At 38.6% G+C, this 17,831-nt stretch overlaps 1 protein-coding gene across 1 annotated transcript in view; it reads right to left on the reverse strand.

Annotated features, from left to right (window-relative positions):
• Positions 1 to 2,188: 2,188 nt before the first annotated feature.
• DTL (denticleless E3 ubiquitin protein ligase adapter) overlaps positions 2,189 to 17,831 on the reverse strand; it is a 38,976-nt gene continuing 23,333 nt past the window's right edge. The window contains exons 12-16 of the mRNA XM_024751063.1: positions 14,105 to 14,194; positions 11,564 to 11,699; positions 4,871 to 5,703; positions 2,543 to 2,653; positions 2,189 to 2,441 (exon numbers count right to left, since the gene is read on the reverse strand). Coding sequence (XP_024606831.1) covers positions 2,555 to 2,653; positions 4,871 to 5,703; positions 11,564 to 11,699; positions 14,105 to 14,194 — 1,158 coding nt within the window. The 3' untranslated portion in view covers positions 2,189 to 2,441; positions 2,543 to 2,554. The remainder of the gene's footprint in view (positions 2,442 to 2,542; positions 2,654 to 4,870; positions 5,704 to 11,563; positions 11,700 to 14,104; positions 14,195 to 17,831) is intronic.

The following is a 17,831-nucleotide window of genomic DNA, read 5'->3' on the forward strand; positions in this document are numbered from 1 at the left end:
GGGGGGGAGAAGAGCATCTCACACACACACACACACACACACACACACACACACACACTTAAAAAGAAAAAAGTAATGTGTAGACATGCATATTGCACAGTTGAGGTTTTAAAAAATGCCTCCTACACAGGGTGTCCCAAAAATCTTAAAGTTTTAAGTTATTAAGGCTGGGGATAGGGATGGTGGGCTGAACCTGCCTTCTGCCACCCCAACGGGGTAAGCTACACATGATTCTGATTTATCACCAACTGAAAGTGCAGCCTAGATTAAGAGACATTTTAAAGGACTAATTAGTCAACCCTTGCAAAAGTAAATTAAGGGCCTGTGTTGAAACAGCTAAATGGAAACTCTGATACAGCTTTGTAGCAAAAGCGCTTGGAGTGTATTCAAATAGAAAACCTTGGGCTGGAAATACTTGTTTCTAAAAAGAATTACACCACCCCACCCTCCTTTATCAAGTAATCCAAGCCACCTTAAACACTCAAGGTCTGATCAAGCAAGACATATTTTATGAAAACCTCTTTCAGCCTCAACTAGATCATGTCCTTGGGAATAAACAAATTTTATTCAATGAGCAAGTAGAAGGGATTCTTGATTACTGCTATAGTTCTTTTGTGTAGACAGACTGCTTCTAGGTTAATGCAAAAGCTCAGAAAAGAACATCAGATAAGGTAAAAGGCTTTATTATTCAGGAGCAGCTCAAAGTCTGACACTGACACAAGCAGGGATAATTATTATCTCATTACATTTGACCTTTGGCACCCATTTGAAGTACTAGTTTTCCAAGTGGGAATGTTACACTCAGTAGACTCTCAGCACAGTTTCTGACAGCCACATTTATCCCCAATTTTACTCAGCAGAAACTGTCAGATGAGCAGGGATACAAAGAAGAAAACCACCTACTTTAGTTCTCTTTTTCATGGATCCTTTTCCCCACTGGCTTTCAGATCAAGAAAGATAGATTGCATTATTGGCAGGTATTGGTCATAAATAACACCTTCCCACAAACACACAAAAATCAAACATCAAATATAAGTAGAGTTCTTAAATATTCAGTTAATGCTACGGCATACTTTGTTTCGAAAATAGCATTTCTGTGGCTTTCCTTTATTTACCTTTCTCCTTGGATAAAACCAGGAGAACCCATGCTTAACTGACCCATGCAGTTCTTGTTACACCTTTGTTTATAAGAATCAAAGGAATTAAAGAGTTATCATTAAGAATAGATTTTAAAATGATGACAAAAGTATGAATAAAGTCTACACAGTCCTCAGGGATGTGGATAAAATGAATCAAGTTTCATGACTGGAAGGGGACTCCCTTCCAAGGACATAGTACATAGAAGTACACGGAGCTTGTTTCCATGAGGTTACAAAGGGCTAAAATATAAAACAATGGTTCATTTGAAGCTGATTGATACGTAACTGTTAAGGTAAGGGATACTCAAGATATTTTGCACACTATTAACTGAGAGTCAGTCTGTACACTCTCTCTATTAAATACCTAGAGAAAATTCTACGATGTTTGGCTCAGGGCTCTACTAGAAGATCATTGCTTTTTCGTATATAAAGAGAATCCAAAAAATCAAGTTAAAGTCAAGATTTACTCTTTAGGTTCTGGATTTTCAGTTAAGAACTACCTACTTTTATAAAAATATCAATAAAAAATCATTACTTTTTCTTAAAATCTGATGACTTCTTTTTTAAAAAAGTAGCAGCCCCTAGAGAACTGAAGACTGAATTCAAACTCCAGCTTCAGTGACTACTGATTCTATAAACATCTTCCTCCAGTAAATGGCAAAAACTATAACCTCTTCTAGAACGTGATGTTGGGTTGGAAACAGGTTGCTTGGTAAAAATGAGAACCTTAGATCTCATGTGGGAGATATATACGGGGGGAAAAAAGACAAACATTTCTAGTGTTCTCCAAGTTTCTCCAACGAGCTGATATTTATCACTGCTTTTAAAATAAAGATGATTTTAACTTGAGATTGTATTTTAACACTGAATCAATATAAATTTGCTTATCTAAACATCACATTTTACCACATACTTAAAAAACCCCACAAAAATGTAGTGAAAAGATTATATATATTTTATATGAAACTGTATTTGTTGGAAGCAGCAGAGACCCAGGGTCCTCTTCAGCAGCTGACCTTCACAGACAGGCCTCCTGCTGTGGCCTGCAGATACTTTCCACTGTGCCCAGAAAGTTTCAGAGTAACGAGAGACAACACTTGTTTTTTTGCCTCTATGACATGGGATGTCATTATTGTAGGGAGGATGCATAATTTAAAAAGTAAAGACTACTCATTCAAAATGTTACACAGTGACAAACTTACTTTATGAAATTTAAACACAGCATTCATTCCGAGGAAGCTGCACGGTACACCATGGCAGTAGAACCAGGCTAGGTAAATTTCGGAGTTGAAAGGATTTTCTCTAAAAAGGAAAAAACGGTAGCTTTCTTAAAACCAGAGTTACAGAGTCACTCTGTTGAATTTTTTATCTTGTTTTAATGGGTCAAAGTTCAGTTAACTCACTCAGATGAGAATCTATAATTCTGTTGACTGTTCTGGACTACAGTAGCCATCTTGGGACTTTCTATGGAAATATGTACAGATTTTCCGCATGGAGCTGGGAGTAATGGTGACCTAGAAGAAGAAAGTTTAGATTCTAAAGATTTTCTAAGACAAAGTTCAGTTGTTACCTCAGCAAGTTATCACTAAGGGTATTTTAAGTTAGGATGCCTAGAAATTTGCTTATTTAGTCAGATAGATTTCAGTCTCAAATACTTTGATGGCAATGTCTCTTTCGGTTGATTTGTACTAAATACAGAAAAATTTAAGGCAGCATGCAAGGAAGGAGGAAACAGATTTTTCATGTGAACAGAAAATATTGCCAGTTAAGCCTCGTAATAGGAACCAAAGAGGTTACAATTACCATCCTCTTTGAAATACGTGAGTAAATCACCCTCCCAAATTTACAAACGAGATAGGTATTCAAATGGCAGATACTACCCTTTTCTGAAGTCTACATTATCAACATGTACATAAAGAAAAAAATTATTTTAAAGAAACGTAAGCTTCAAAGATTGAAATTATAAAGCCAGAAATATCTTGGACCAGCACACTATTCTTTAAAGCCTTTAAGGTGTACACATTCATGAAAACAATTTTTTATTGAAATTGCTTTTCTGCTAACACATAGCTCGGACTAGCTCCCTGAAATAAAATTCCTATAATAATAGGAATTTTAGCTAGGGGCAAAGATCAACTACAGGGATAATTTTGAGAGAAAAAAGGAAAGACTACTTATAGTTTTTTTTTTTTTTTTTAATATTCTGTAGCAGGTCTTGGAATTTGTGTTTGAAGTAATCTTTAAAATATTTCTACCTCCACCATATGATGATATAGCAATAAGACAACTCATCTGCAAGCCAAGAAATGGACCCTCACCAGGATGAGAATAGCACCTTGATCTTGGACTTCCCAGCTTCCAGAACTGTGAGAAATAAATGTCTGTTGTTTAAGCCAAAAAAAAAAAACCTTCTAGTTTATCTTTCCTAAAATTATGGGATAGGCTTCATGACAGTAGGAGGGGGATATGAACACTTATTAAACTAGAACTGGCCTAAGGTTATCTAGCTTCTGCCCTTTAAATGGGCAGATGTTACTGATCACGACTCCTAAATTGGGTTTCAATCGTTCTTCCACCTTCTCCCTAACACAGAGAAAGAGCTACTATGAACTACAGGAGAAACTTCCTTAACCCACCTCCATCCTTAACTTGCAAACTGAGTAGCAGAAGCTTTCTATTCCCTTTGAGTGGTACCCATAGCTCACCCAATGCTCACAGCTACTTCTGCCTCCACCATGAGTCACTTGGTTTTCAAGGTTCACAAAGCTATTTCTGCCAGCAATATCTGTTTTTGAAATTATCTAAGTTAAATAAAAAGATAAGTAAAGTTAAACTGAATGTTTAAAAAAAGGCAGATACAGGTGAGTTGCCAAAAATACCGGTGTGAGCAAGATGATCGTAAAAGGCTGGGGAAAAATCATAAAAATCTAGAAGGATTCTTCACTTAAATTGCTTTGTAAGTATCTTAATTTTGCTTTAAGTAATTATAAGCTGTAATTACATATTGAAAATCTATTTATGGATGTTGGCAACTTGTCCATGAATTACAGTTTGTCTATAAAAAGGGGAGAGAATCTATAAAAAGAGGCTGCAGGGGCTGGGGGGTAGGGGAGGGAATAATGTCAAACAAAGGAGAGGGAAGATATTTTTGAATTGACATCCTGGAGGATGAAGAAGGCTTTGATGAATCAGGCAATGGGGCTGAGGGGTATGGACCTTGACAGATGGGATTTTTTTTTTTTTGTGGTACGCGGGCCTCTCTCACTGTTGTGGCCTCTCCTGTTGCAGAGCACAGGCTCCGGACGCGCAGGCTCAGCGGCCATGGCTCATGGGCCTAGTTGCTCCGTGGCATGTGGGATCCTCCCGGACTGGGGCACGAATCCGTGTCCCCTGCATAGGCAGGCAGACTCTCAACCACTGCGCCACCAGGGAAGCCCGACAGATGGGATTTTAATGGAAGTAAATAGGGTTGCCAGATAAAATACAGGACACACCCAGCTACATTTGAATTTCAAGCAACAAATAACTTTTAGTATGAAAAACTTTTAGTATAAATATGTCCCACAAATATTTGTCCTGCATTTTTATGTGCTAAATCTGGCAATCCTAGGAATAAATAGATTTACTTTAAAAAAAAAAAAAAAAAAAAAAAAGCATTCTGACTTTTGAGACGAGATCTGTGCCTGCCCTGGCCAAGTTGGGAAATGCAACTTCTACCACTGCCAACTTACCGGGCCTGGAGAAGTCTTTCCACTCTGCCTCCTAGGGTTGGGGGTCTGGGATGATGGACTTCGTGGAGACGAATTCTCAGCCTTCCGTTTGGCTGCCATGGCCAATAACCAGTTTTTATTCTCTGGGGAGCTATTCTCTTTGCCTACCACTTCAGAGCCTTCTCCACAAGATCCCAAAGGAAGAGGTAGCGTTCCACAGCCTTCTGAAGCATAAGGACTGGCAGGAGAAGGAGGCTCTGTGACACTCATACTAGTCCCTTCAATCTTGCTTGGTTTGGTAGGACCTAGAGAGTCCTTACCAAGGTCTTCCTGGTTACCAGCAAGGCAGCACAGATCCAAATGAAGTTTTTCAACTGGGTCATCAAGCTCAGTCACACAGTTGCAACTCTTTACACACTTTTGTTTCACATTCTCCAGACAACTTGAGTCTAGCCTCCTCTTTACTCTATTTCTAGACTCAGAGCAAGTCACTGCTTGGGATGATTTCAGGCTCACAGGTATAAGGGCTTTTCTTGGAGACATGATCTTGGTCTCAGAAGCAGGTGGAGTCATGGGTGGTGATAAGGAAGGTGTCCGGGTCATCCAGTTCCTAATGGACATCTTGAAAGATGAGGGTGGCTTGGGAGAGACAGAGGACATGGAGCCTCTTCTGCTGATGGGAGATCGGGTCTTGGCAGGAGGGGTTTTAAGAGAGAATGTGGCAGTATTTGAAGGAAGAGGGAGGTCTCCAGCACAGCTTGGAGCACAAGCTGCTGATGATGGGGAGGAAATGCATGGACTGCTCTTTACTCTGGGGGCTTTGGCAGGAGTACTCTGGCTACTTGTCACTGTTACTGAAAAAGAAAAGAGGGTCACAAAAATCAGAAGTGAAAGCCATAGAATACCTCCAAGTTCTCATCAAGGAAAATTATAGCTAACTTAATCATCCAGGGGTTGATTTCCCAGTGAGCAGATCACATGAGTCATTTGATTCTTACTGGACCCTTTTAGCATTTTCCTTCCCTTTTCCTAACTGCCAGCCCCCCAAACACCCTGCTGTAAAACACATACTTGTAAAAATCTAGAAATTACAGAAAAATTTAACAGCATCCAAGTGAACCACTTTTAATGTTTTTTCTATACTTGTGCATGTGATATAATACATCTCTTTTTTCTACACAAAAATGGGACCATGATGTACCAAATATTTAGTAACCTGCTTCACAACATATCATGAACATTTCCCACATTAATACAGATTTATATCACTTTTAACAGCTACAAAGTATCCTAAGGTAACAGTAAGACATTAGGGTTGTTAATGATATTTTGTTTTCATAAGTAAAGTTGCCATTAGCATTCCTGTGTATACTTCTGAGCACAGGGCAGAGAGGCACCGCACACTAAGGAGCATACAGGTCTACAATCTGGCACAATCACTATGTGACTTGGTACAACCGTTCACCTCTGCCTCGGTTTCCATATCTATTAAATGGAGATAGTTTTTAATCTCCATAAGAAGTAATTCCATCAATTACTTGTTATCAGGCCTCATGTGGCTTTCCACCTTAATTTACAATTTATGATTTTCCACAAGCCAAAGAATGTCAAAGAACATTTCAGAAACTCAATGCACGCTCTCTGTAAAGCAAATCAAATAGTGGATAGAACTCTTCTCTATGTGTCCTGTCCCTTGTTTACAGGCAATGACAAATACTTCAGGCAAATTCTTATAAACTGGGACTTTCCTGGTGGCGCAGTGGTTAAGAATCCGCCTGCCAATGCAGGGGACACGGGTTCGAGCCCTGGTTCGGGAAGATCCCACATTCTGTGGAGCAACTAAGCCCTTACACCACAACTACTGAGCCTGAGCTCTAGTGCTTGCGAGCCACAACTACTGAGCCCACGTGCCACAACTACTGAGACTGCACTCTAGAGTCTGTAAGCCACAACTACTGAGCCCGCATGCCACAACTACTGAAGCCCTTGCGCCTAGAGCCAGTGCTCTGCAAAGAAGAACAGCCCCCACTCGCCGCAACTAGAGAAAGCCCGGGCGCAGCAACAGAGACACAACACAGCCAAAAATAAATTAAAAAGAAAGTTATAAAAGAAAAAGACTACAGCAAGCACTTGAGATAGAACAGGTAAGGTTTCCTTCTCTTTAAGATAATCATTTTTGTCACTTAGTAATACTTGACCAGAGGTTCTCAATCTGGCTGCATAGCAGACTTAATGTGGAGCTTTATAATAATACAGGTACTTGGCCCCTACCCCAGGCCTACTGAACAATTTCTGGAGACAAACTTTTAAAAAGTTCCACAAGTGGCTATGATGCACAGACAAGGCAGAGAACCATTCGCCCTGACGGTGCTATGAAATCTCTGGCTGAAACAGTGAAAGAATAGTAAACAACAGAGCAGGTGCTGACTGCGAAAAGTAGGACAAGGTAAAAGGGGCCGTGCCTTGGGATTTAAAGCCTTCTAGTTACTAGGTTAAAAGGGCCAGAAGAGAAGACAGGCAGTCCAGGACAGCAGTGAAGGGTTGGAGTGGCAATTAGAGGCTTGGGAAAGCATAGGGACATAATTTTCAAAACGGCAGTGTGATTGCAGCAGCCAATCCATTGCTGCAGGTTGGCTTACAGGGCCGAATGGCCAGCGCACCAGCCTTTGGCCCTTGCGTCAGGTTGTTGCTCTGTAGTGCTCTTCAGAGTTAACTCTAGCATCACCCAGAGACAGAGAAATCTAGGTCTAGCTCCTGGTCCAGGCTTAGTTTGAACTTCGCTTTGCTGTGCTGGGTTAAAGGAGGCAGTACTGCAAGGTGTTTGCTAAACTCTAAAGCATGAGCTTTAGAATCAGACTGCAAGGGTCTGAACTCTGATTCTACTACAACTTCACAGCTGTGTGATCTTAGGCAAGCCTAAGTTCCTTGAGTTTCAGTTTCGGTTGTTTGGGGAATTAAACGAGATAATCCAAGTAGGTCCTTAGAACAACTGTATTAATATTCAATAATGGCTAAATGTTATTAGTATGGTACAAATTTGGTCAACGTATGTAACTTTTTTGTGACTTGACCTCTAAAACTAAGAATAATTAATGACACACTAAAAACACCTAGTTAGGGACTTCCCTGGTGGTCTAGTGATTAAGATTTCGCTTTCCATCGCGGGGGGTACAGGTTCGATCCCTGTTCAGGGAGCTAAGATCCCACATGCCTTGTGGCCAAAAAACCAAAAAACATAAAACAGAAGCAAAACTGTGACAAATTCAATAAAGACTTTAAAAATGGTCCATGTCAAAAAAAATCTTAAAAAAACAAAAACACCTAGTTAAAAGAAACATAATTTTGTCAGGGGTGTGGATAGTTCATCCATAGTAACATAAAAACATAAAACAGAACATAAAACATAAAACAGAAGCAAAAACATAAACATAAAACAGAAGCAAAACTGTGACAAATTCAATAAAGACTTTAAAAATGGTCCATGTCAAAAAAATCTTAAAAAAACAAAAACACCTAGTTAAAAGAAACATAATTTTCATCAAAAATGTTATAATGTTTATAGCCATTAACGCAGAAATTCCACCTCTGGAATCTATTTTAATGGGAGATGGGGACCCTAAATTCAGAAAAAAATTTTTTCCCACAAAACATTGGAAATAAAATGTCCAACTACAAAAGAAAGAATAGCTAGGTAAACTGGAACATTTACCCAAGGGATGATTCAAAATGTTTTGCTAATAAGATAACACGGAAAGTGCTTAGAATATCATGTTCAGTGAAAAAAATCCTCAAGAAATCCAAATATATCTGTAGTATAACTATGACTGTTAACAAGAAAATCTCTATGGATAAGGGAGTAAAATCTAAAAAAATAACTCTAAATGTTAACTGAAATTTTGTGTGAGTGGTGGCAATGCTGATGGCTTTTTCCTCATATAATTCATTTTTGTTTTTCAAAATTAGGGAGCAAAAAATACATATAAAGACAAGGCAGCAGAGGGACTTCCCTGGTGGCACAGTGGTTAAGAATCCACCTGCCAAGGCAGGGTACACAGATTTGAGCCCTGGTCCGGGAAGATGCCACGGAGCAACTAAGCCCATGCGCCACAACTACTGAGCCTGCATGCCCCAACTACTGAAGCCTGGGTGCCTAGAGCCTGTGAGCCTAGAGCTCATGCTCCATAACAAGAGAAGCCACCGCAATGAGAAGCCCACGCACCGCAACGAAGAGTAGCCCCTGCTCACCACAACTAGAGAAAGCCCGCGCGCAGCAACAAAGACCCAACGCAGCCAAAAATAAATAAAACATTAAATTACTGAAAAAAATTAAAAAACAAACAAACAAACCATATGACTGGTTAAAACCAACTTTCCACCTACAGTGTACCTGTACCTGTGCAGCAGACGCACAACCATGCTGACTGCTCACTTTCAATGAGTGAGTGCTGGCCTTAGGTTGACTCTTATGCCCAACTTCATATTTCCCTGGTCCATTTACTCTTCTATTCTCTATATGACTATTCCAGACTTTCTTTTCTCTACTCAAATCTCTATCACTTCCACCTCTCATCCTTATTCTCAGTTGATGATCCTCATTCCTATCTAAGAAAATAGAAGCTGTCAGAACAGTTGGAAACTTCCACAAGTTCTGACCATCCCATTTATCTACCTACCTTCACTCTGCCTATATTTCTGCCTTCTGGTTACTATGGATGAACTATCCACACCCCTGACAAAGGACTACACTTCAGCATGTATATTAGATATCATCCCCTCACTCGAGGACACTGGTCCAGCAAACTTTCCTGCATCGATTTTCCCCTTCACTATAGGATCCTTTCAATCACATAAAAAATGCTATATTCTCATTAAAAACAAAACAAGGGGCTTCCCTGGTGGCGCAGTGGTTGAGAGTCCGCCTGCCGATGCAGGGGACACGGGTTCGTGCCCCGGTCCGGGAAGATCCCACATGCCACAGAGCGGCTGGGCCCGTGAGCCATGGCTGCTGAGCCTGCACGTCCAGAGCCTGTGCTCCACAACGGAAGAGGCCACAACAGTGAGAGGCCCGCGTACCACAAAAAACAAAACAAAACAAAACAAAATCAAAACAAACTTCAACACAGCTTCCTCCTTCAGCTACCACTTCATCTCTCTTCTTTCCTTTCTAGGAAGACTCCTTGAAAGAGCCTTCTCTTCTCCCATCCTCCTGAACAACACTAATGAGGCCACCAACACACCACCAAAAACTGCTCTCACTAAGGTTGCCCGCACTGCCAAATCTAAAGGTCAGTTTTTAGCCTTCATCGTACATTGCATGCCAAAAACATCTGACCTCTCTTAGTTTACACAATACTCTCCTGGTTTTTCTTACTTCTCAGGTTGTACCTGCTCCTTCACCTCTCCAATTTCTAAATATTAGGATGTTCCAAGGCTCAGACCCCAGACCTATTCTCTTTTCCATCTATAGCTACCTTTTACCAATATGATGATGAATCCCAAATTTACAACTCCAGCCCTAAATTGCAGAATTAAACGTCTAACTGCCTCTCTGACATCCCTACTTAGATGTCTAACAATATCAAACAACATACCCAGCTGTTCCCTCCCCCAAACCTGTTCCTCCTGCAGTGATTCCTATATAGGTTAACGGCAACTCCACCCTTCTAGCTTCTCAAGCCATAAATTCTGAAGTTATCCTTGATAACTCTCCCTTACGTCCCACAGCACATTCTGTTGGCTCCATCATGTAAATATATCCAGATTTTGAAGACTTTTTGTCCTACCATTTGCTACCTCTTTGGTCTAAGTCACCATCATTGCTTCCTGCGTTATTTCAATGAGTTTTTAAATTAGCTTGCAGCTTTTACCCTGATCCCCTTACAATTAGTTTTCAACACAGAAGTTAGAACGATCAAGTTAAGAAAAGTCAGATCATACACTTCTCAAAACCCTCCAACAAAAGTCAGATCATACACTTCTCAAAACCCTCCAACAGCTTTCTGTCTGTCAGAATAAAAGCCAAAATCATACAAGAACCTTATTTTCCACTACTATTCCCCTCTTCTCTTTTGCCCGCTTTAGCCACAGGGACTACAGCTACATTATCCTCTTTGAGGAACACAAAATATGCCAGGCCTGCTCCTGCTTCAGGGCCTTGGCATTTGCTGTTTTGTCTGCCTAGAACATTCTCTAAAATATCCATATGGCTTACTACTTCATTACTTCAACTTTTTTACTCAGATACCATCTTTTCATTGAGGTCTCCCTGGGTATCTAATTTCAAATTTTAACAGCATGCTTTGCTACTCTCTCATTCCTTCTTTCCTTTTTCCCTAACCACATATTGTTATCTGACAAATTTTACTTCTTTAACTTGTTTGCTGACTCTCACACTAATATGTAAGCTTCATTTACATCTTTGGGATTTTGAATCTTTTGTTTATTGCAGAATCCCCAGGAACTTAGAACAGTGCCTAGAACATAGTAGATGTTCAACAAATACTTAAAAAATAAATCTACTGGTGTATTCCAGTGCCTTGTGTAGATGATAAACATAGTAGTGTTCAGAAAACATATATTAAAAAGAATGTCAATGAGACGGTGCTTTCCTCTGAAAACATACCAAAATAAGATCAAATCTAGCTCACCATCTGTACTACAGAACTAAATCAATCAAACCATTAAAAAACTTAGAAAAATGCATGGGATCCTTACCTAGGTCGGCTCTCGCCTCTCTCTTCTTCTGAGAGGCCCAGCCCACTACGGAGAGTTTATCTCCTCCTGATTTCTCTTCTAAGTCTCTATTCAAGCGCCAGACTTTCAGTGTATTGTCATCAGAGCAGGTAGCAATCTACAGAGAACCAGGAAGGGAGTTAATAAGTTTCAATCAAAGATTCACAACAAAGTAAAACACAGGTATGTCTTAAGGGCTGATGATTAGAGAATTATTCTGCCTGATGTAACAGGATATAGAAAATGTTATCTGAAAGGTCAGATACTTTCATTCCTTGCTTTCAGGAATCATTCCAGATTTCCAAAGTAGTGAATCCTTTAGCTTCTTCTTTATATACATTCTGCTGGTATGACTTTTGTGACCAGTGGTTTCTTAGCTACCTAAAGCTCTACTATAAAACCAGGTTCATTTCATTTTATTCTCAAGAAGTTGGGCAAGTCATTATCTTTATCACCTTCTGTGTAACTACAAAACATGTAATTTAATTAAGATGTCATTTTTACTCTTTCTCTTAAAAGATCAGTCAGTGTATGTCACTGACATTTAATTTGTATGACTTTCCTCTGACTTCCTCAAGTTCTGGCTTATTGTTAAAGTAATGGGATTATTCCCAAGATCTGATTTAGTCCATGACTCTAGTATGCTGTGGCAAGTAGAATGAAACCTTTCCCTAAGATTATTTTTCAGATAGGTAAAGGAGCAATCTGGGAAAACGACACGTTCACTAGACTGAAAAAAGTTAAAAATAACTTTTGCCCCTTTAAAAATATCTAACCATTCCTGATCTTGGTCCCAAGCCTTTTATGGCAGAGAAAGTCCAGCTTGAAGAGCTTGTGGCAAATGGCCACTGGTACCAGAGCTATTCCCCAGCATTTGTTTATATAATTTCTCTATTTCAGTAACTAAAGAGAGAGGAAAAAAAAGAACACACGTTCTCTTAAGTCTTCGTCCCCAAGAAGCTGGCAGCTTTTTCCTTTCCTCACTGGGAGGCCAAAAGAAGACACACATATTTAACTGCTCAAAAGAAATGCCTGGAATTCCCAGTTATTCTATAGTCTATAAACAAGTTATTATTTACAGAGCAACTACTAAATCTGAGTGTCTGAAAATTTATGTTCTTTATCTTATTTAATTCTCACAATATAAAAAGGCTTATAATCAAATAACCTCATCTACAAAATGGGAATAAAGTTATTTGCCCAAGGTCACCACAATTAAGTGGCAGAGCTAGAATTTAAATCCAAGTTTTTCCAGTTTCAAAGTGTAAATCTTTTTTTTTTTTTTTTTAAAGCAGTCTTTTATCTTCCTAATTCTAGGCTCGGGACAAAATTATTTTAAAGAACCTTTTGAAAAGGTGGTCGTCAAATTGGTATGAGTAAACAGCCCTGCTACTTCCTTTGAGTCTTTTCTGTGCAAAGAGATAATGGCAATATATGATGGATGGAAAAAGATGATAATTAACTGAATAATAAAAAAAAATCATCTCAGTAAGTTCTATGAAGATATAAAATTCCACATTAAAAGCAGACATTTCACTGGAAATCACAGGGAATCTTTGAGGGAAAATGCCATTAGGGTGTAATTTTTGGTGATTAAAGCAATGATTTCAAAAAAAGTCTATAATGAAGCTCATCACAGAAATGGTTATATAGGGATATAGAAATAAAAGGAAATCCACAGCAGTACTGGAAAGCTAGCAGGGATGCCATGAGTAGATCAGACCATGAGAAGATTCCGGTAGATAAAAAAACAGATGGGAATAATAGGCAACAAACCTTCAAAACATAATAGATAAAAAGGAGCTCTCCACAGAAGGGACATTTCCTGCAAACCCAAAATAACCCAAAGACCAAAGGTAGGCCCTGGAGAAATGAGTGGAACTCGGGCCACTATTATATGAAATCCCTACATGTATGTGGAGTTTGTTTATGTTTCTGGGATTTCTACCTTTTAGGTTTTTTACTTGTTTTTAGTATCACTATTAAAAAAATTTTTAAGTGAGTATATTTTCTTCTCTTCAAAGTGTCTAAAATACTTTGGAGCTACTTCTTCTCTAGTTTAGTCACAGACAGCCTAACACGTTAAGACTTCACAATAAGCATTTTTCAGGCATGTGAGAACCCAAACTGGACTGTGAAGAACAGTCAAGGTGTTACCTTTAATACACCACATTGATAATATGTAGAAAGTTAGAAACACTAGTTTTCACCTTAGATTTTCTTTTTACCTTCGATTTAAAAATGAAATTTTATTAATGTTAAAAACTTAAATCCTATGTTTAGGAAAGGAATGACTCTAGGGAACTAAGAAATCCACTTATTCTTTAGTGCATAATACAGTTTATCTATTGGTATAAAAAATAGAATATGTGTGATTAATGATGATACAGATTCTGGATGGCCTCTAGATCTTTTAGATGTCTATATAAACATAAAAGTCTGTATTAACTCTCAAGCTAACCTTGGAAAAACCTACAAACCTGTGATCTACTTTTTAAACCAACCACAGATTCACCTACAAACCTTTGTGAAGTCTGATGGACACCAGCACACAGATGTGACCTCTTGAGAATGACCCAGGAGCACAGTAGGAGGATGCCAGGGTATGGAGACCTATCACAACATCAAAAAGAAAAAAACAAGTCAGCAGAGCAGTGGCAGGTCTCCCAGACAGAGGCTTCGAATCTCTCCACATCTGTACCTTAGAGAGCTTTAGGGTTGTTACCAAAAGCCCCTAGACATGCCTATTTATACCTCAGAAAAAGTCCCAATGGGCAATGAAAGTATTTCTGTCATTAATCTGAGAAAACAGAATGAAAATAGCCAAAATAAGTAAACAATATGAGCTTAGATACCAGGACAGGTCTTATTTCAAATCAGGACAACTTAGCTATACGTATTTTGACTAAAATTCAAGACTGAAAGGGTAAGGTTCAGCAACTAGGTAGTACACTTCAAGTGGAGCCTAGACAACTTTAGATCTTCTCTAGTCAGCTACTTCCAGGAACGCTGCACTTACTAAGTCCTGAAGGTACCTGAGACATGCTAGCAGATCTCTTGGGACAAGAGGACAGTCTTTCTTCCAAAAGAAGACTCACTGACTTTTAAGAAAGCCCAAAGTTATACTCCTTCATTTTGAAGGGGTATAAGCTATATTCTACATGGCACTTTTTATCCATTTTGGAAAAAAAATTCCTCTAAAATTTTATTTAAGTTCATTTGCTTAAAGAAATCTTGAATTTTCAAGTTAAGTATTGCCACATCTCAATACATTTTAATGTATAAAGAAGGGTCACATTGTGCAGTACTACACATGTGACTAAGAATATTTTCACGCTCATTTGATGCCATTAGTGATGTGCATTTGACAGCTGACTCATTCAAGAGCTGTCAATCCCTATCAGAGGCCATGGGCATTAATCAGCACAACATGGAGTACAAACTCACACAGCTATTACTAGCACATGTTTGAAAAAGAGAAATTATTCTCTTTTCATTTTCCTGAGGCTCTGAATCATTGCTCATTTGTATGAAGAAAGTGGAGGCATTCTGGGAAGAATATTTATGAGAATTACTAAGTAAGCTTAATGGACTCCTCAGACTGTAGTTAAAGAGATTCGACACACTGATTCATAAGGTTACCCAACTCAATTATTACTACTCCTCTCTTGGGTTAAATGGCACATATGTAATGATTCAAAAAGCCGAAGAAGACAAAGAGCAGAATCTAATTTGCCTTGATGGGCTTTTTCTTGAGATCTAAAAGGACCTCATTTGCTGCCTACTCCTACAATGCCACAGAGAACAAAAGCTCATTCTTTCACAAGGTAGCATGTTTTAGAAAAGACTTTCAAGATAGTCTCTATCTCAAGTCACAGAAATTCTTTATGGCCCCAGCCCATAAAGTTTCTCTACCCAAGGCCCAAGGAGTACTGCAAGCAGCAAGTTAAAAGGAAGAGGAAATCCTCATGTCCTCCTGACCCTCCCTGGTAACAACACATTATTTTACTCCATTGGTTTACTTGCCTGTTGCTTCTAGCTCTTTATTTCATGATCCTGCCCCTTCCTCATTTTCCTAGGCATTAAAATACCTAGGAAAACCTGACTGCCTATACCAAAGATTAAAATTAATATCAAGAAAAAACAAATATCCACCAATAGAATGCATGTACATTTCTGCATTTATCTATAGGATTTAAAAGAAAAAAAACACAAAGGGTAGACCTGTTAGAAAACCTTTTTACAATTTGATAATAAGGCAGGAATAATAATAGTAACAAAAGTCAGCATTTATTGAAATGATTACCATGAGCCAGGTACTTTACACAGCATTAAAAGTGAGGGGAAGGTTCCTCAAACAGTTAAACACAGAATTAATTACCACATGACCCAGCAATTCTACTCTTAGGTATACACTCCCAGGAGAACTGAAGACATGTTCAAACAAAAATCTGTACATGAATGTTCATAGTAGCTTTGTTCATAAAGCCAAAAAGTGGAATAATTTAAATCTCCATCAACTGATGAATAAATAAGTAAAGCAAGGTCTATACATACAATGGAATATTCAGTCGTAAAGAGGAATGAAGTACTGATACATGCAACAACATGAATAAACCTTGAAAACATTAAGTGAAAGCAAAGCCAGGCATAAAAGATCATTTATAGGAAATGTTCAGAATAGTCAAATCCCTCGAGACAGAACATAGGTTAGTAGTTGCCAGAAGCTGAAAGTGACTCTTAAAGGGTATGGGGTGATGAAAATATTTGGGAATGAGACAGTGGGGATGGTTGCACAATACTGTGCTTATGTGAAAAAAAAAAATCACTGAATTGTACACTTTAAGGTGACTACAATGGTGAATTTTACATTATACAAATTCTATCTCAACAAAAAAAAAGTGGAGGGAAGGGCATGTTGTGGGCTGGAATGAGAACTGATGTCCAACAAGTCTTTATGAACGTTAGTAACAAGTGCTTTCACAGTTGAGGACTATCCTAGTATGTAAACTATACTTGGTGACTACTTCAAAGAAGATTAATTTCTTCTAATGAAACTCAGGTGACTTTTAAATCCTTCCTTTTTATTCAAATAAGTTTTTATTTATTGTCACTTCATTATTATAAAAATATTATCACAATGATAATTTCATTTTTTAAAAACCTCCCTCTACTTTCAAACAAGAAGAGATGACTATTAAATCCAAGAGACATTTAAACATCTATGCATTCTGAGAATGGTCAAAACACAGAAAATTGTCCTCTCTTACAAATTTTAGTTGTTCTAGAATAAAGACTAACTCAAGGCATGAGAAATTCCGAAGTTAAAGCTCCCAGAACTATGAAGTAACTGGCTCTAACCTACAGACTTCATAAAACATTTTGTATACTTGAACATGCAAAAAAGATCAGCACTTTTCCTCAAAAAACCTCCTTACTCTGCCCAGTTAGAAACCAAACCTAATCTTCATTTTTGCCATGAGATCATTTACACTTCCTAAAGTGTCAGGCTCAATGTTTTGCCAATCAGTGGTAGAATGATGGTGCCAAATCAGTTTATTTATAACCACTTCAATACTATTCAGTGGCTCTATCAGAAATGAACCAGGGAAGGGGAGGTGGGTAGGGGTGAGAGGAGGACAAGGGGTAGGAAATTTAAAAAGAAAAATAACATAATATTAAATCTTTTAATTCTTAAGTCTTAGGCCTCAGTGTCAGAAAGTCTAATTATGTTACACCTCCTCTTTGCTGGCCAGTGGTGAGGATTAAAAGGCCATTCTCTTCTGTCTTGAGATCTAAAACTCCCTTCTTTCACCCTGTTTTCTTGGGCCCATGGGCTTTTTTGGCATAGGAGAATCCTAACACCTGAGAGAATTCTGACCTAACAGCCTGAATACTCAGCTTGTGTGCAATTTTTTTTAAACTACACCCTTCCCACTTTTCCTTATCATGGAAAAGAGAAACTGAGCCACCTCACTAGGCACATTCAATTTTAGGAGCAGTAAGTTTGCCAGGATCTCAAATATCAGAACCTGCACACTGAGTTATGTGTGGACAGGCAGGAGAACATCATGTTTGAACCACATCATTCAGCACCAACATGTGACCCAGCCTAGAATTCAGAAAGGGTCACCCATGTGTGTGATACCTACTGATTGAATGTCTGAAAATGGGTTACTAATGAACCACCAAGTATCTTTACTTCATGTCTTTAAAGAGAGGAAGCATCCCTCAACCCTGATTTACTGAA

Source organism: Neophocaena asiaeorientalis, unplaced genomic scaffold, assembly GCF_003031525.2.
Source record: "Neophocaena asiaeorientalis asiaeorientalis breed wild unplaced genomic scaffold, Neophocaena_asiaeorientalis_V1.1 scaffold67, whole genome shotgun sequence".
Lineage (NCBI taxonomy): Eukaryota > Metazoa > Chordata > Mammalia > Artiodactyla > Phocoenidae > Neophocaena > Neophocaena asiaeorientalis.